General features: G+C 35.2%; 1 protein-coding gene across 1 annotated transcript in view; it reads right to left on the bottom strand.

Moving 5' to 3' along the window:
- The window catches only part of LOC106459334 (dynein light chain Tctex-type 1), a 31084-nt gene that overhangs the window by 6969 nt on the left and 3739 nt on the right, over positions 1 to 20376 (bottom strand). The window contains exon 2 of the mRNA XM_013918955.2: positions 17790 to 17831. Coding sequence (XP_013774409.1) covers positions 17790 to 17831 — 42 coding nt within the window. The remainder of the gene's footprint in view (positions 1 to 17789; positions 17832 to 20376) is intronic.

Here is a 20376-nt window from a genome sequence, read left to right as displayed (position 1 = left end):
TACAACTTGAAACAGTAGTTTTGATTTGTTGGTTATTTTCATGAAAATCAATTTAATTATAATTCTGATTAATGGACTGTTGGAATAAATGAAAACAGTTACAACTGGAAACACTAATTTTGATTAGTTGATTATTTTCATGACAATCAATTAATTGACTGTTAGAATAATAACTGGAAACATTAATTTGGATCAACTGACATAATTTTAATAGAATGATTATTTTATGTGACATTAATAAATGTAATCACTGCTCATCACAATATATTAAATTGCCCTGCTCTATCTTCTACATTTCTATATGTTCACTTTGTACATTCTTAGCATGCACATGTAATCAACAGTACATCACCTCCACATGATAAACCATTCCTTTGATAAGTTTGCTTAATACTAAACTACCATTGAACCTGTGAATATACCTTATTACCAAATGAAAGGAATATGATATTCAAGTACACTTCATCAAAAGCCAAAACCAGGTGTTCTAAACCAAGACTGAAAGATCATGTTTACATTGTCTCAGATGACCTACATGACTTCATAAGATAAGTAAGAACATACAACTTTTAAAAATGCACAATAACTTATTGTATAAAATTAAAATATACAATTAAAAACTCTACATAGTTTGGTGGTAAAAGTTCCACCACTTTCAGGAGACCAGAAAAATACAGGAAATTTATTTTTTTATTTTTTATTCCATGTGTATAATTTGTATATTATACAGTGCCTTCTACAGAATAGACTTCCTAAAATTCACTTCTGTGACACCTGAACTTAGATATCTATTCAAAGTCATTTTATGTTTAATAATTTCAAGAAATTCTCTTATGTTTAATTCATGTTTTAGCTTAACCTACCCCATTAAATGTTATGCAAAGAGTTTTCCACGTGTTCTGCAAAAGCCGAGTCATTAGTTTTTAATTTTTGACAGCATTTTCATGTTCATTAATTCGAAACTTCAAATTTCTGGTTGTTTGTCCAATACAATTCAAGCCACAACTGCAAGAGATTTTATATACTCCACATTTATCTTTTAATTAAATTTTGTCTTTAATACCATTAATGATATTCATTGGTTTTACTTTAGGAGTAAAGAATAATAGACAAGTCATATTTTTCATAAATACCTTGCCTATTTTGGTTGAGAGTGGCAGAACATACAGCAAACATATTCTTTCTTTATTAAACTTACTTATTATCTGTAGTTTGGTGTATTCTGAAATTTCTAATTTATTACAGTGTTTTTTATAAATCCTATCTACAATACACAGTTTAAAACTTCTATCGATACCTATATATTTTAAATAATACAGTTCAAACATAAGATCTTCATTATATGAAGACTTTAATGGCCCTAAGGAGAAATGAAGAAAAAGAAGACATTTTTTGTGACAATGGGTGACATGATCTTATGTGTGGTGGCATGGTAACTAAGAACTGTTTTCTGTATACCGAAGTAGACAGAAACCTATTCTTTCTTTTCATGGAAACATCTAAAGAATTTAAATAGCCCCCTTCTTCCACTTCTAAAGTGAATTATATTGTAGGGCTGATAGAATTGAGATGTTCCTGAAAATCAATTAATGTCTCATTGCCATAATATGGAAATTATACACTTGCACTTGCTGATATAAAAAATAAAATTTCCTGTGTTTCTTATGGTCTCCTGAAGATGGTGGAGCTTTGCCCACTAAACATGTAGTTTTTAATTGTATATTTTACTTTTAACTTTATGTAATAAATTATTGTGCATTTTTAAACATTCAATGTTCTCACCTATTCTATGAAATCTGCACCAAAATGGTCATAGAATATACTGACCTACATGAATCATCTTGATATGTAACAATATGAATAACTTGACAAGGCACAGTCCACAAAGAGCACAGAAACCTTCTTATCACCTTTAGATTCAGAGCAGGGAGTGTAGATATATCTGTATGTATCTTGGTATACATGAAATTATCAAATTAGTGAGCTATACATGCTAGGTATATAGTACACACAAGCTAATACTTACCACACAATACTTACAATACAATAACCCCAGCTGCTGTAACACACTGCCACCTAGGTGTGAACAATCCTAACACTAAGTATGATTCACAAAATGAAATCAAGAGCAAACTTCTATATTTTTCTTGTACAAAATCACTTTTAGTCTAAACCATACCTATATTACTCCAGTATAAAGATAGAGTTCTATCATTAAATGTGCTCAGATCTAGAAGGGCTTTTGTCATCCTTTATGTATTAAAACCTTCACAATTACTCATAACACAACAATTAACTTAAGTGTTATATAATCAACAAGATGTATTCAAGGAACAAACTACCAATGATCATTGTGGAGCTTCCCCTGTACAGTTCAGATAGCAAGAGTCACAAATACTTTAAACTTTCTAATCTTGTAGTTTTCCCAGTTACTGATCTACCTTAATTTCAGCCATAGCAGTTCAGAGATTGATGCTTCTAAGGTAGTTAGTACTCTGACTATTGGAAATGCTCAGTTATTGGTTCTTATATGGAACATCATAAATTACCAAGTGCATAATTGCAGTATCTTTCTCCTCCTCTACTGAGTCAAAATAATCAATGACAGTATTACTACTACTTCCTGAATTTGTAATCTTGTCATTCTCAGGGTTCTGATCTAACAAATGCTTAATGATTGTGTCTGCAGTACATAATTTACATAATCTTCAATATTATTTAGTTACAGAGCCATAAAATAGAAAATCAGTCTCCTCTTGCCATGCCCAACTGTCACATCCTCTCTTTCAGAACTTGCCAACACTTCTCTCTAATATTTAAGGCTATAATTATTTATAACCAATAGAAAGCCAAAGTTTTCTCTATCAAATGTTGTACTATATTACATTGTTGTCTGTACAGATAATTGTCTATTTTCTTTCCAGTTCAAACTTCATTCCCATGGGAAACGCATTGATGAGCTTAGCTGAATTTCTAATGGCTTTTGTCATACAGTTTGAAAGCCAGAAAAACTGTGATAGTTATGGAACATTGTTTCCTTTTTGCATGCTATTATTCTGTGTTCTTTGGTGCATTATTTAATTAAATAAAAAAATATTTAATGCAGTAGTACAATTAGTATAAAAAAGTAGGGTTAAGTTTCATTGACAGTTGAGAGCAAAAAATAAAAGACCCAGATAGGTACTTTTTTCTTGTTTTTCAAGTGTATTTTTTATTTATTATTATTATAAAAGTAACTAAAATATAAAAACTGAAAACTTTTTAGGTTAGCTGAATTAGAATAAATAATAATATTAATAACAGTATCTTTATGAGGTATGCTCATGAGTAGTCTGTGCATTATGTACTTCAATACCATAATGTGAGCTGGATCTTTAACAAAATTGGTATGGAAGTTCATTAGGTCCATGCAGGGGTACACATCCAGTTTTGTATTTTGCAGTTTTTATGAGTATTTTTTACCACTACCTCACCTCCTGTGGATGGATCTTCACCAAATTTGGAATGGAGGTTCACTGGGTCCATGAGGAGATATATATAAAACTTTTCAGTCTTGCAAGGTTTTTGTGTTTTTCTCCATTACCTCACTTCCTGTGGATGAATGTTCACCAAATTTGGAATGGGGGTCCATGGGGAGATACATACAAATTTTCAGTTTTGCAGTTTTCATGCGCATTTTTGCACTTTTTACCACTACTTCATCCCCAGTTGATGGATCTTCACCAAATTTGGCATGAAGGTTTGTTGATTCCATCCGGAGATACATGCAAATTTGCAGTTTTTATGGGTGTTTTGCATTTTTTACAATTACATATAAAGTAAGCAACTTATCATGTCCTAAGACAACCTTTCATTAATCATGAATTTACATAACTTCCATCCAGGGGAGGGGTACTCCAGCTAATTAATAATATAGTTTAAATTTTGAATGTAGATCCATAAAATAGTTATGACATGCACACCTTGACCAACTTGTAGCAAGAGGGTTAACAGGAGTCCCCAGTGTTCTGATTGATAAATGAAACAGAAAAGATCAAGCAATGAATCTGTGTCCTTTTCATTATGAAAACTTGATTTAGTCATAGTTACAGCTTAATCAAATATACATTAATATAAAAAGAAAAAATGGAAGCCCTAAAAAGAAATTGTAAAACAATAGTCAAATTGTTATTTTACAACTGGATAAAGTGCAACAGTGTTGAAATTTATAATTGTTTTGATTATAACTTTTAAAGTTCATAACTTAGCAGATTAAAGTAAATTCAAGAAACTAAAGTCTGATCAAAGTAGTAGATATTTGTTAAAACTCAAGAAAGATGGTATAATTAGTAAGAGGGAATAAAAAATCAATCTGTCATCTTCAACAATTGTGTTCTTTGTTTGTTACCATTTGTTCTTGATCTTGTGAACAAACAAGAAATTTCAACTTTCCAAATCCTACATCATCAACTCTAAAGATGAATGTGAAGCCATCTCTAGCTTGAAAGCAAGACCCAAATGTCATAATACTAGCCTTCAAGAGAGTAGCTACAACTCTCTGGAACCCTGAGCTGAATGAAAGTTACTTAACACTAGTTTTTATCAAAGTTTAAATGAAAAAGACCTTCTCACAACATTACAAATTCATATTAGTAATGCTACTCACAATGTATTCCTGAAGGTAAACTTCCAACAGATAAATATAACATCATTCAATGCTACCCTAAATTCATACACCAAACAACAAATGTTACATTTAGTTTTTTTGATGAAATATCCTCTTTAATCAGTCAAAATGTACCTAATTTCTTTAACAGCTTCATTACAACAGCAATGTTTATATGTATGTAGTAGTAATGATGTAGTTTTTGCCACTAAAACAGGTTGTTTATGATTTCAAAGTAGAATTCTTTGTTTTGTAACATTATATTCATTCATCTTTTAATAGCACTAAAAATCACTTGAGTAAAGCTTTCAGGCTACTGCTCTCAGTTATGTAAATTATTGAACTTTGATATAACTACATGCAGTGCATACATTACAGATATACAGTATTCAAAACTTATTTGGGATAAATCTTAGGGATTTGCTGACATTACCTGTTTTAATTTATTGGTATTAGAGAAGGAAACCTCTTGTATAAATGAAAGCATAGTTGATCCTTTTATTTTTTTTCAAAGTTTATCCTGACTAAACAACAATATACAGCTGCAATAATAAAGCAATGAATGCTGGAGAAGTTCCAGAATTTTTTCCAAAACTCTATGAAAGAACATTATACTACTGAACATATGTGGTAGCTACACGAGCTTTGACACATGATATACACAACATATAACCATTACAAAACTTAAATATTCCCATAGAATACATTATAAGCATTGTCTAGGCAACTACATCTCTTTTGGGATATTAAGAAAGAATGTTAGTAGATTCTAATGCACGCTACATACATACAAACAGGTATGTCATAGGCCTTATACACAATGCAGAAAAATGGGTTAAAGGCTCTGCCCACAATCTCCAGTTAACACTTTAAAGGTGTCCGTACATTGGAACTACTCCATATCTATGAAGCTATACATAACAATGTTTACTCAAATTCTAAATTAGTAATGGTGTTAGATATACATGACCGTTTAAGTTTAAGTTCAGTGCAAGTGTTAAACTCAATTATGCTTAGAAGCGATAGTTTATCACAGGTGTGTTTATGTAACTGTGTAGGAATCATATGTTATGTAGTTCATTTGTTGTGAACTGGCACTTGTTGTATTATTCTATCATGTTACTAGAACCTTTTAAGTTTTTCTTGTTGTATTGATTGAGTATTACAGCATCATAATATTGTGAGCATAGCCATAAGGTGTTTATAGTGACGAGTTTTAAAGTGAAATTAACACAGATTGTATTGTAATAACAGAGTAAAGAAGAATTTGTCTTGTCAATTATGTTTTAAAGTAACTGAACCAGTCTATGTGGACTTTGCCAAAAAAAGGAGAATTATTTAAAACTCTGGATTTAACTGTGATAACCAACTGTGTAACGAACATTTGTGTATACAAATGGATTGTTTTAATATATATATTATTTTAAAACAAGTGGACTGTGTGCTGTTCGTTTATTGTTGAGATTTATTGCCAAATAGTCACAGACACCTACTGTACAGAATTCTGCCCATCCATCCATGAAAACTGAGAAATAGTGGTAATGGCTTTGAGAAGAGCATTATCTATGAAAGATCTAAGGTAACCTTGAGAATAAAAGAAGGGTAGTCTATGTATACCCAAAAAACAAGTATGAATATGAAGGACCCATTACTTTTTCCATGACAATCAGACAAATATATTTACACAAACTATAATTTCCATTAAATGTACAAATGATTAGGTTGTGAACAAGTATATTTGTTAGATATGAATTGATTTTCACCAAGAATATTGTTATCAAAATTCTCAGTTTGATCTAACATCATTTTGAAAGGTCAGGTACTAAGTCACTCATAAAGCTTTGTTAGTTTCTGCAGTGTTTATACAATTTATAGCCTTAATTAGAGCTGGATGATTAACTCAATCACCTCTGAGTATTGACTGCATTGATTAGCATCACAAAGATTAATCAATTAATTGAAATTATGATTAATGTAACAAAAATAATAAACTAGAGTTTCCACTCATTTCAGTTATCCAGTAAACAAAATAGTGACATTATGGTTTTCATTATTACTTCAAGTTTGTTCAGCTTTGTTTAAAATAATCAAATACATTTACTGATGTAAGTTTATATATTCTAGTTAACCCTTTTGTGGAGGGCTCGTGAAATTTGTTGAAATCGAGTTGCAAATTTCATTTGTACAACTCTGAGATTTCTCAATGATTTTGTTAAGTATCTTGTACACAAAGAATGAGATTATTATAATTAAGTGTTTTTACTAAAAATGTTATTTTTCTATTGTAGTTACTTGCATTAAAACTATTAACAAATTGAGTGTATGGTGATTTTAATTTTAAGTATAAAAATACTTTTCTTCATCTTATAGTTTTCGTATTTCATTTGCATAATCTCTAGAACCTACAAAAGGATATGAAAAGTTTTTTAAGGTAAATGTTTATATCTTATTTTTCATTTTCTCAACCATATCACTAACTCTAGATATTATTATCAATGTACAATGCAATGAAATAATTAAAATTAGGAAATAGAAAAAAAAACATTAAATAGAATATCTTAATATATTTTTTTGTTAAATTTGTAATTTCAGGTATTTTCCTTTTCACATATAGTTAATTTTTAATGTTTTATTCTTCTGTCTTGTTCTTTACCACTTATTATTCATCTCGACACAAGTCAATGGTGCCCTCAAGGCATATTACAGTATCTTTGGGAAATATGCACAACCCTTCAGCAAAATTTTCATTCAGCATGTAATATTGTTAAGCCTTGAGAATGGATGAAAAGTAGGATGTACATTTTAAAATGTTAAAACCTTTTAATTATATGTTTTAAAACATAACTAATACGTAACTAAAATATAATAGTAAGACTCAAATACAATTTAAACTGTATCTCTAACTATATCATATTTAGGTACGAAACAACCATAAGTGCTATAGTCGATCAAGCAGTCAACAATACTAAAGTCAATTATGTGTAACCCAACTGCATGTTAATATCAAAATAACCATTGTTAGATTATTGTCTAAAATAAGTTCTTTCTAATGGTTATACATATATGTATGTAGCATCTACATGTAGGCTATAAGGTTCAAACATAAGGCTATAAGGTAGGCATGGCAGCTGTCAGGAGTTGAAAAAATGTACTACTTGTTTCAACTGTATTCATTCTGAGAATTTTGAAATGAAGAAGTCAAAAGGTTATGTAAGCAACTTATTGTCTAGACCAGGAGTGGCCAAACCCCAACCCGTGGGCTGCATGCAGCCTGCCTAACATTTATAAAATGCACTATTTTACAGCCCACACGATACTTAAGATAGCCCCTGCGGCCTTTTCATTATTTTTAATTTGCGTGAGGGATTTGTGCGTCATCATTTGATAATTTCACTTGACGTCACCGTTGTGTTCGCGGGAGTAGCGAGGAGGCGATAACTCACTCTTTCATTCCATTGGGCTGATTTTGCTGATTGAAGTGTCAAATGAAAGGTCCCTTCATTCTCTATTCACTGATGTAAAAATTATTATCCAAACGTCTTTTCCACCAGAGATAACTCGATTGACAAAAAATTATGAAATTTTTGTTTTTGGTCTCTAGAGAACACCTAATGGTGCAATATCAAAAGTAAAGTACATCATATAAAAGCCAAGAAAGTTTTCTATCTATTGATATAAGATTCTTTGTGACAACAGCCAAATTGGAGCTGTATCAGAGCATTGAAAAATACTAAGCTCAGGATGTCAGGGTGGCCACTTTTTTTACCAGCACTGTATTTTAAAATTGAATGCCGCAGGGTCGACTCCGGTAATCAAAATCTGGCCTGTGGCACAAAAAAGGTTGGCTACCCCTGGTCTAGACATACATCTATTCAACATCCATTGTATTATTGAAGATACAGTAGAATTTTCATAGCTCGTTGGTCATGTGACAATACATCTGAAGTTTTAAGTAGTTTTAAAGGTTTATTTTGAAATAAAGTACTTAAAAGTTGGATAAAACTTTGAATTATAACATATATTATTATATTAATTTCATTCATATACATTGATAGTGCATACATTTATGTTTAATTAAATTTTGAATGTAATACAGTAAATTACGCAGAAAAAATTTAAAGGGCTCCTCTCACTACAGGTAGGTGAAAGTATACATGTCACAACCTTTTACAGTCACATTCAAAATTTAATTAAACTACTTTATTATCAATGTATACAAATAAACGTGGCATCAAAATGTATTTCATATATCAAATTTTGGTACAAGTTTTAATTCCTCAATTTTGTTAAATTATATTTAAATAAATCTCCATTCTTCCCTAGTATGAGAATCATGACAGGAGCTCCATAGGGGCACACCCATGGGAGATTGCATCTCATCTATTCTAGGGTACTTTTCACCAAAAATAGAAGGGAGGAAGAGGCAAACAAGCCCCATGTGGCATGGATATGGGTGGAATAAGAACATGGCCATCCAAGACCAACACCAGCTATGGTAGGAGGGCATGGAATTCATGTCATAAAGTATATAATATTAAGGGTTGCATACGTCACCTCAACTGGACAGACATCTGCTGCAGGAGGAGGGCACATTTATAATAAGCTCACCTTAACTCTACTGAAAAGACACAACCACAGTAGAAGGTATGGTATACTGGTGCATGCTCACCTCAACTTTAATGGACAGTTGTAGCCTGCAGAAGGGGGGCACATATCTTAGTACTGCAAAGTCACAAGCTGCAGAACGAGGGCATTAATGTAATGTGCTTGCCTGAACAGATGCAGACTACAGGAGGAGGACATAGTATCATATGATCTGCTTCTGGCAGGTTGTAGGTATAATTATATGAGGGGTGGCCTGTGATACACTGACAGTGTCACCACCACCCCACTTCCCACTGAATGGCACTTCTTATTCGAGCCCCAGCAGTTAGGTCCCAATCAGTGAGGGTTCTCCATGGTTCACCATCCCAGCAGTTAGAAACTGGTAAGTGATTAAGGTCTCCCACACTCCACTCAAAGAAAAAGGGGGAAGGAATTTGTGGTGGGGAGACCTGGAGGAAATGCCTGGATTCCCATCAGTCCTGTTTTAACAAAAAAGGTCTTTTAGTGGAGACAGTGCAACAGGTGACCTTGTAACCTTATTTTGAAAAGGCAGAAAAGCAGGCAAAGCACCACCTGATACTGGTTTTTTTTATTATAGTTCATGTAATATATATGGTCTGGATCAAAAAGTGATCAAATAACAGAATATACCGTGAGGATACCTCAAGTGGTCTTGCAGAACACTCCATCTCAACAGTGAACATATATGGGGCCAGAGTGGATGATATGAGCACTTTCTGTTATCTTGACTCAATGTGGAATTTTGAGAAATAAGTATACCATGGGAAGCAAAACCAGACACTTGGTTGTATCCTGTAAGCAAATACCATAATCCAAATAGGTCTCAGTCAGGCTTGGAAACAATACAAGTATGTCTATGGATAAGGAAGACAAGAACAAAGTGGAGAGAACTGGGAGGAAACACCTTGAGGTATAAAGAAGGACAAAATGTTGAAGACAAGACCACCTGATAACTGGCAATGGTGGAGACTGCTGAACCCTGTTGAATAGCCAGATAAAAGGAAGGGAGATGTCCAATGGTAAAATCATCAGGAGGAAGTTGGTGACAGGTGGACCAACATGGAAAGCCATGCCCCTTATTTGGGTAAATGGACCACATAGAAGGATGCCTAGAATGAAAAAGGAAAAGATTAACAGATTGGAAAGTCCAGTTCAACAGGCAATGGACCAGATAAATCCAAATATGAATGTGGAAGAACAAGATGCATTGGTGGAAAGGAGAAGGGAGATGTTGAAGCAACAGAGTGTATAATTGGCAGGGGAAGAGGGGGTTGGGTTGTCAGGTGGCATAGAAGAGAGATTTAAGGTTAAGCCAGCCATAGGGAAATTGCCAAGAGGATATGACAAGGAGTGTTTTGAGTAAAGGCCAGAAACCAAGGTAAAAGATGGAAAGGTGGGTGAGCATTATGACAAGTATAAGACTAAACCTCGTGGAAACAGCCAAGGCCAAGGGAAGGAAATCAGATGGTCAAAAGACATGAAGCTAGAAATTGAGAGGGTTGGCAAGTCAACGATGGGTGGTATCCCCAAGAAAGCACCCCCCAATGGAAAAATTAGGGGAGAAGAGAATATTCTACCGGCAAAACATAGTATGGCCAAGAGAGGTGGTCTCTGACCCAGTTCATAGCACTTGGTACATATCAGGCAAGGAAACCAATCCACTAAGAATTGGCCCAATAAGGAAGGTCCAGGGTTTCAAAGCAAAGAGTTCTGGATCAGATTCCATCACGATGGTTAATGAAGGAAAAACCAAGGAGTTGTTGGAATGGAATAAAACAAAATGATCCATTAGCAGTGGTAATAGTGGTATCATCTCTGATAGTCTACTAGAAGTTCAAGTTGGAAGCAGAAAGTAATGGGGAAAAGAACTGAAAAGATAGACTGTGGGTAAACAGTGAAATAACCCTGTGACCACAGGAGCTTAAACTGTAACAGCTGGGCAACAACGAGATCTGACACAATGGAAATGACACTGACAAGCTCAAAAACTCTAACATAGGTTAGAAGAGGAAGTGGGTATCAAAAGACAAGGAACAAGGGACTAAGACAAGGTACAATAGTATAAGGTAGGGTTGAGGACAGTGTGGAAACATTTTAATTTCAAAAGCAACGATTGATGATGGGGTAGCATCAGCCCATAATTCAATCAGATCAGCAATACTTCTAAACTTCAGAACAAAGAAATGGGCTAGCTGAAGGGCTTGTAGAAGGGCCGAAAAAAGTCAAACTTGGGATAGGAGAGTAAGCTTAAAGCTGCAGAAAAGTGGTCTATAAAAGGTAAACAAAATGAAATTGAGTCAGGATTAAAAAAGTATGGAACAAGAAGAAGAATATGACACAGGGAAATGAAAAAGAATGGTGTATACCTGAGAATGCAAGAAAGCATAAGGTTTCTTTTCAACATAGAGAGAAGTTCCAAAGCATAACTATATAAAGAAATAAGCAAATTTGTCCTCCTCATAAAACAAGAAGGAACATCCAGAGACCCAAGTAGAAGGGCTCCCAACTTCACCCTCTTTTCCAGGATTGGAGGAAATCACTCAAACACTCTGGATGAAAAGCCTCTCCACCACCCCAGTGATTGGAAATTGGTTGTGGTAAGTACTCCCTAGCTCCACCAGTAGAATCTGGGGGTAATGCACGGTGGGAGTTCTGAGGAACAGTGCTCTGGAAACAATGCAATAGGTGAATCAAGTTCCCTAAATTTTTAAAAGCAAACTGATCTCAATTTATTCAATCTGATGATTGGCAGGGACAGGCAGGATTCCCTTTAGCTATACTCATGATAGTCCATAAGTGGCAGTCCAGCATAAAATGGAATATCATCTGGTGAGCTCCTAGACGGTCTTGTGGAACACCTCATTTCTACAGAGCCTGTTGCAACTGCTAGTAAGTATAGTTAAGTTGCTAGTGTAGAATTGGATGGATAAAAGCACACCTGTTTGGCCAACACTCACCACAGAGTGGAATCTAGGGGAAAGAAGTTAAGGGACCCTGGAAAGTGAAGAGACAAGAGAAGGAGAAAAAAATACCTTATAATCTAGCAGATGTGGTCAAAACAGCCACAGGGGTTAGGCAAAAATCCACAGAAGAAGAAACTTACAGATAATGTAATTAATGTGAAAGAAAAGTATTGGGAGAAGTATACATACCAGCCTGCACAATATGCTCCAGTGGGCAATTCAATCGGGCAGCTAAAAACATAGAAATGTGATGAACCTAATGATATGTGACTCACAGAAGTTTCCTCACCTGTAAAGTAAGTCCAGAATAAGCAATATGGATCAATTTGCAAACCCACCTTGTCAAAGTAATCAGGGACAAATCTCGGGAAACTGAAGGATCTCAATGAATAAAGATTTGATTTCTAGCACCTCAAAAGAAGTTAGCACAAGCCACATAACACCTCAGGGCTCTGACAGGACATAACAAGTGATCTGGGTTGGATCGGTCACAGAGGTGAGAAATAGCTGGCAAATGGTGAGAAGGATTTATCCCCTTTCTGGCCACCAGTCTTAGGACCTATCAGGGTATAGCAGTACATAAGTGGAAAGATAAAGAGTCCCTTGTGCATGTAGTGCAAACAACTCTGACAACATGCCAGCAGCAACAAAAAATACACTTTAAGGGAAAGGTGATACATGGTATATGAGGCTAAAAGCTTGAATGGATGTTGAGACAAAGCATGTAATACCACTTTAATATCCCAGTTGGGTAATGGAAAAGGTTATTTGGGACGAAGGACTCTAAATTATTTACAAAGGCCAATAGCACAAGGGATTCAAATACTTTGTGATGTTTAGAATATTGAAAAGTAATCGATAAACCTGCCTTATATTAATTGACAGTAAATGAAGTTAGACCTTTGTCAAAAAGGCAGGTGGGCACATCTGGGTGAAGTGGGTTCAATTTCATTGTGGGACACCACTGGTAATAAGTGTGCCATTTCTGTTTACAAATGGCCCTTGTGGGTCTACGGATAGATTGAGACAAATACGAGGCAACTTTAAACAAGTTAAACCCCAATGCCATGCGAAGGACCACATAACTTTCATACATGAAGTTTGGGCTTGGAAATGTCTGGGTTTAGAATGTTGGATCGGGGTTGCCTCAACAAAGATGGCCAAAAAGAAAGTGGCAGAAGTGGACACTCTTGAAGGACTGTAGAAGAGGAAACCATGGTTGGGCCAGCCAATTTGGGGCTACCAATAGTACTTGACAAGTGGTGGATCGAATCATAGCCAGAACTATTGGTAACAGACGAATTGAGAGAAAGGCATAGAGGTGCAATCCCATCCAATCTTGACTGAATGCATCTATCACTAAGGCCTGAGGATGAGGTACCAGGGACCTAAATTCCTGTAATTGAGAGTTTCAATAAGTGGTGAATGCATTGATCATTGAAGTCTTGAACTGAGTGCAAATCTACCGGAAAACCTCTCACTGGAGCATCCATTCACTCGGGAGAATTCAGTTGGGCTGAGACAAGTGATCTGCTATTAAATTCATCATCCCTGGAACATGGCAAGCCAGGAGGCTGATATGATGGGAGTGAGCCCAGTAGAGAATATCCAAAGTTCAAAAACAAAGGTCCCGAAAATGTGTGCCCCTAGGATGGAAAATGTAAGAGACCACTGTGTAATTGTCGGAATGAATCATGATGATTTTCCCCTTCAATAGATCAAGATCTTGATCCATTGCTCATTGGACAGCAAGAAGTTCTAAAATATTGATATGGAAGGAAGATTCATCTTCCATCCACAGACCTTGGAATTCCTGACCATCGATATATGCACTCCCTCCCTGAAGTGAGGCATCTGTGAAGAGACGAATATCGGGAAGAGGGGACAATATAGGAACACAGATGGTAGTGTTGGTCCAATCCAATCACAACTTGAGATCAAAGATGTTGCTCCTGATTAAGGAAAATGGATGATTCAGTGGAACACAGTTCATGATCCACTGGTCATGCAGCAACCACTGAAGGGACTGCATGTGTGCTCGTCCCAAAGGAATCAGAGATTGGAGGGAGGCTCACATCCCCAAAAGAGAGAGAGAACCATCTGTGCAGTAGGAGAAGAAGATGTAAGCAAGAGCCTGACTGCCCATTCCATAGCCTGGAGCTGTATGCGAGTTGGCTGAGTCTGGCTTAAACACATGTTGAAAAAGACACCCAGCTGGCAATATATTGAGTTGGCAAGAGAATGGATTTCTTGGCTCTGATATGAAAGTCAGCCTTGGTGGCTTCTGAAAGGAGAATCTGGATGTGGTGTTCCGCCAACTGATGAGATGGTGTGTGTACAGGCCCAAAACATGAAGGTGATGAGAAAAAACTTGTACAATTCTGCAGAAGACATATGGTGCAGATGCTAGGCCAAAGGGCAGAGCCCTGAACTGCAGAACCTGACCCTTGTGCACAAAATGTAGATAGTGGCAGGATGACTTCACTATGGGAATGTGGAGATAAGCATCAACAATATTGAACTTGGTTATCCACAGACCTGGTGAAAAATGTCAATGCAGGTTGAGAAAAAAAAAAACTCCATTGTGAACCTGGGAGGATCTAAGAAAGATCAATGATCAGCCACAAATCTCCCCTATTCTTGGGCACAACATATAAAGGGAATAAAATCCTGGAAGAATGGGATCGACTTTCTCCACCACTCCCTTTACCAATAACTCTCTGATAGCCTTGGAACAATAATCCTCACTTTGTGGATCTGTTGGAGGTGGAAATACCACTGGTTGGGAGGAGAATGTAGGTGGAGAAGTGAACTGAATAACCAGCCCCAATGGCAGAACCTGAAGTACCCATGGATTTGTGGTGAAGGAAATCCAGGTGTCAAGAAAATGTTGAAACTTCACTCCCACAGACCCCTCCCTCTTAAGGTAATCACCAATGCCATTGCCAATAGTCTGCCTGAGCATCAGAGCCTCGAAGATAAGGAAAGAATCTATTCTGAGTACCAAAAGATTGAGGAGCAAAAGCCTGGGGTCAGAAAACACAACGAGCAGTCACGCCATGACTTCCAGCAGGAGCCAAAAAAGTCTAGAGGCCAATGACAACAAGGAAGAATGCAAATGAGTCACATCAATTCAGAATTCTAACACCTCTAGGATGCACACAAACACCAAGAGACAAAGAAAAGAAACCTCACCTAATTCATGAAGGACAACAGCATGTAGACAAACTTCCTCCAACAAGGCATCTCTATAAAATAAATCCCAACTACATACAAGTCAGGAAACCAAAGAAAGAGCAGAAACTGACAATCTTACCAAGGAAGAAGTCAGCAAAGGACCCAATTTGTCCTCAAATTGATGTGGGGGACACTGATAAGCTTCTGACAAAATTTGGAGGGAAGATAATTATCTCAGAACAATAGTGAGAGTCAAACGAATCTGAGAAAATTGTGATCTGTTCGGTGATCAAAGGGTGCAGTATGGAACACCACATATCCAAAAGAGGATCAAGTCTTTTGGAATGTAAATATACATCTTCCTGTCAGTGGTAAGCCAAAGCATGCTGTTTAGACAAACGTGGGGGACAAGGCATACCTATTCCATCATGTAACTGAGCAGTAAATCTCCCAGCATGAACAACAATAACAGGTGAAGGAGGAAACTAAGTAGTCACCCTAAAACCATTCAGCCATCAAGAAAGGAGTAGATTCAAAGGTAACTAGAGAAAGCCCCACAACCTCACATACTTGACTGACTAACTGAAGAAATGGAGCAGGAGGTGTCTGATCAAAATTGGCCTTGTGAGAAGCTGACCTAGTAAACAAAGGCACCGGAAAAAAAAAAGAGATTCTAAATTCTCTCCAGACTGTCTTGGATTACTGGCAAAAGCAGCCTCGGAACCCCTGAACCAAATATATGTCTCCATATCACAACGAATCAGATCATGGACAGCCTCAACCAAGAGTGACCTCTCCCCCGACCTTTGAGAGATGCTAGATAACATAGGTAAAATAGAGAAGGGCTGATTAGCCTCTGTACTGGAAACAGTAACCTGTGAATTCATGCCTGAAAACATCATGTTGCAATTTTTTTTTTTAATAATATTTATTAAATATAAATTATACAAAAAGCCACTAGGAGACACAAGATCGCAACTATGGATGTTAACCATCCCAGCACTTCTGTAGAGAAACCCACGTCTAAACGTTTTTTGAGAAAAAGTGATAAAATCATCTGAATGAGGTGCTTATATACAGTACCAAGATAGAAAACGTGTTAATGTAGGTGGTGAGTATCACGAGACAAATATCACAAGAGCAATTGAATGGGGCAAAAAAATTGGAGCAAGCGAGAAAAAAAAATCAGACCAATGCCTAGATGAGCAAAGTTGAAACCCTGGCAGTCGAGTAATACCTATATGTAGCAGCGGAGGTACGCATGTTTTGGAATAGAGGTCTTTGGTTTCCTTGTACTGTATACCGAAAATAACAGAATGAGAGGACACTAGTCTAAGATTTGGAAATGACAATCTAAGCTACAATTAAGATAGTTTTATTTTTCTAACAGGAAATAATTTAGTTACAGCTTTAACTTGTTTATATGAAAAGTTTAAAATGAGAAATATGAGTTTGTATACAAAATGTGATTGGTTTTATTTCTATATATTGTGAAGAATTAAATTAGCATTATTTCTTGTCTCAGATGCATGCATCTGTTGGCACATATAATAATTACATATATTATCAATTTATTACATACCTATTACATCAAACACAAACATACAGTGTATAATGTAACTCAACATTCATGTGCTTTTTACTAGGTGTTTATTGTTGACTAACTTATGACATATTGTTATGCTAACAACTATAAACATGTGACACCAAAATCGTTATTGATGATTGGCTTAGGGCATAGTGTTCTGTTAATAATCGTAAACATGTGACACTGAATTATGGTACATAAATATTTCATTATTAAATTAGGAAAAAAAAGACAAAAGTTTTGAATTTGTATTTTTTCTTTATTATCACTTCTGCAGGCATTATCATATATCTTTTAATCTACTAGTGCCTGACTGGATTCACCAATCAGCTTCTGAATGTCACTTTTCCAGTGTTTATGAACTGTCTTGTTAACTCGTCTTCGTACATTAATAAACAGTTACAGAGATTACTCTTTTATTGAGCTAGTCATACATGTTACAATATGACTCAAAATTTACAATGCTGTACTTATCTGACTAATAATATAACTACATGCAACAATAGGGAAGAAAGCTAATCTAGTAAAAACGAGAATCTTACAAACTACAATAATGGTACATTCATGTTATGTGAATATACATATATATAATCTCTACTTTCTGGAGCTTTGTAGTAATTACTCAACATAAAAATATTTTGATACTTGCAACAAATGTTTAACTAAAGTTAAAGAAAAATTTAACTGGGAATCTTATATTGATTGATTTCACCAATTAAAGAGAATGACAGTTTCTTGGATATCATTATGTTTAATAAATGCAGGAAAAAAATGCAAGCTTACTACTTACCTCTTTGATTATATTGCTGACTTCATCAACAACAAACATTGTCTGTAAAAGTAAATAAAAAAATTAATAATCTACATATACTAGATTAATAAAAAACACAAAACCTATTTTTTAACAGCCACAATAAGAATGTGTTATTCCTGAATAGAAATCAACTTTTAGAATGAAAATCAGTTGCACTATCACTAAGTTACAGCACTGTTAACACTGCTTACATAAGCACACACAAAAAAAAGATTTTGATCATGTCTTTTTTCATTTATTATGCATATATTTTGGTCAAGAGTGTATTAGAGGCTTAAGGAATGAATATAAGGCAAGTTCAAGATAATATGAGCAATATGGAAACCTCAGGGTCAATAATGTGTAAATATACCAGATGCTACATCAAGTACAGAGAAATTGATTTGTCTACCATAATTTGCATTGAAAACTTTTAAAATATTGACAAGTCTCCAACTCTTTGGGTTAGCACCCAAAACATGGTGCCAATATAGTTCAACAAATGTTAGTCCTTATAAGAAGAAAAGTCATTCCTTCTTTTAGTTGCAATATGGCTAATGCAATTCACAAACTTTCAACTAAACAGATTCTCATGCAGCTAGAGGCAGACTACCCATATACAAAGAAACTTAAATACATTTCTGACATAAGAGCTATGTGACACAACTGTTTGCTAAGTAGAAGTATGGCAGGAAACATCTTTGAAAATGTCATGATAACACTACACAGAAAGATGCAAGTATCATAGGTAGGATACAGAAGTTTTGCCAGTGTTACAGTACACAATAAAATTGGAACCACTAATACTGCAACAAATTTGGAAATTTACATTGCTAACACCACACTACCAAATGAAGCTTAAGCTAGTAATAATGCTGCCAATTTGAATTAGACATCAAGCTGTGGCCAGAGTATACAAGGATGCAATATTTGACTATTTTATAAAGTTGTTGAGAGAAACTTTGCCATTTCAGTGGCAGTTAATTGGTTGAAAGTACAACCATCTAAAACTGATGAACCATTCCTAAAAGACCAACAAAGTCAATCAATTGTCCCATCGCTTCATTATCTAATGCCTTCAGGTCACAGATATTGCTTGGAAAAAGTGATAAATACCTATGCAAAGGGCAACATCTCCATGAATAAAAAGCACATAAAATATTTTCTTAATGCATTCTTCACACCTCATACTTATCTACAATAAACATACATGTCATAGACACAAATAAATTAGCAAAATAAATCCATTTTCAAGGGGCAGTCAAAAAATGTAAACATTTTCACAGATAACCTGTTAATAATTTTACAATTATTTGTTTGAATGATATTATTTAAAGTGTGTTCATGTCATCCACATTCATTTTACTGACAAATAACATATCATAACATTTTGGGACAACATGGGACCTACTGGTCCATCTCGGCTGTTCCATCCTCAAAACTAAATTAAAATAATTAAATAAAAACATTTTAAACCCAGCCCTTTTCATTCATATACTTATCAAGCTTTTTCTTAAACTCACTTAAATTTATTGCCTCTACAATGTCTGAAGGCAACCGATTCCAAAGGCAAACCACCCTGGTAGAAAAATAAAACTGTCTTAGCTGAAGATTTATATTTGTGTCCCCAAGTCCTACTATTCTCATTGTTAAATATAAAAAAAGATGATATATCAACACTATCAATTCCCTTTACAATCATAAACACCTCCATAAGATCCCCAGTAAATCTCCTTTTTTCAAGAGAAAACAATTTGAGAGATTTCAGCCTCTCCTCATATGAAAACCCCTCCATCCCAGGCACCATTCTAGTAACCCTTCTCTGAACCCTTTCCAACAATTCAATGTCCTTCCTAAGATAAGGAGCCCAAGACTGAACACAATATTCCATATGTGGCCTAACCAGTGATCTGTACAATGAAAGTATAACCTCTTTAGACTTGTATTCAATATTTTTATAGATACAACCTAAAATCCCATTTGTCTTACCACTAGCAACAGCACACTGCTTGGATGGCTTTGAAGACTGATCGACTATTACACAAAAATCCCTTTCCTTCATAACACTATTATGGCTATTCCCATCCAAATTATACTTATAATTCAAATCATGATAGCCCACATCCATTATCTTGCATTTATTATAATTAAAACCCATCTGCCATTTATTTGCCCAACTTACTAAATGATCTAAATCCTTTTGTAAATCAGCAGCATCCTCTTCACAACTAGCAACACCCAAGACCTTAATATCATCTGCAAATTTAAATAATTTATTGACCATTCTTGCATCTATGTCATTGATGTAAATCAAAAAGAGCAAAGGTCCTACGACTAAGCCCCGAGTTACCTCACTTGTGATATTAATCCAATTTGACTGAACTCCGTTTGTAACAACCCTCTGCTTTCTTCCATCCAACCACTCTTCTATCCAATTTGCTATCTTATCCTCCACACCTATAGAGCTATTTTTTTTACCAGCCTTTTATGTGGCACCTTGTCAAATTCTTTCTGAAAATCCAGATACACCAAATCTACGCCCCTACCCTCATCTACATAAGCAGCAACCTTTTCAAAGAATGTT

The sequence above is a fragment of the Limulus polyphemus genome, unplaced genomic scaffold, assembly GCF_000517525.1.
Source record: "Limulus polyphemus unplaced genomic scaffold, Limulus_polyphemus-2.1.2 Scaffold594, whole genome shotgun sequence".
NCBI lineage: Eukaryota > Metazoa > Arthropoda > Merostomata > Xiphosura > Limulidae > Limulus > Limulus polyphemus.
This window is presented reverse-complemented; position numbering and strand designations above follow the sequence as displayed.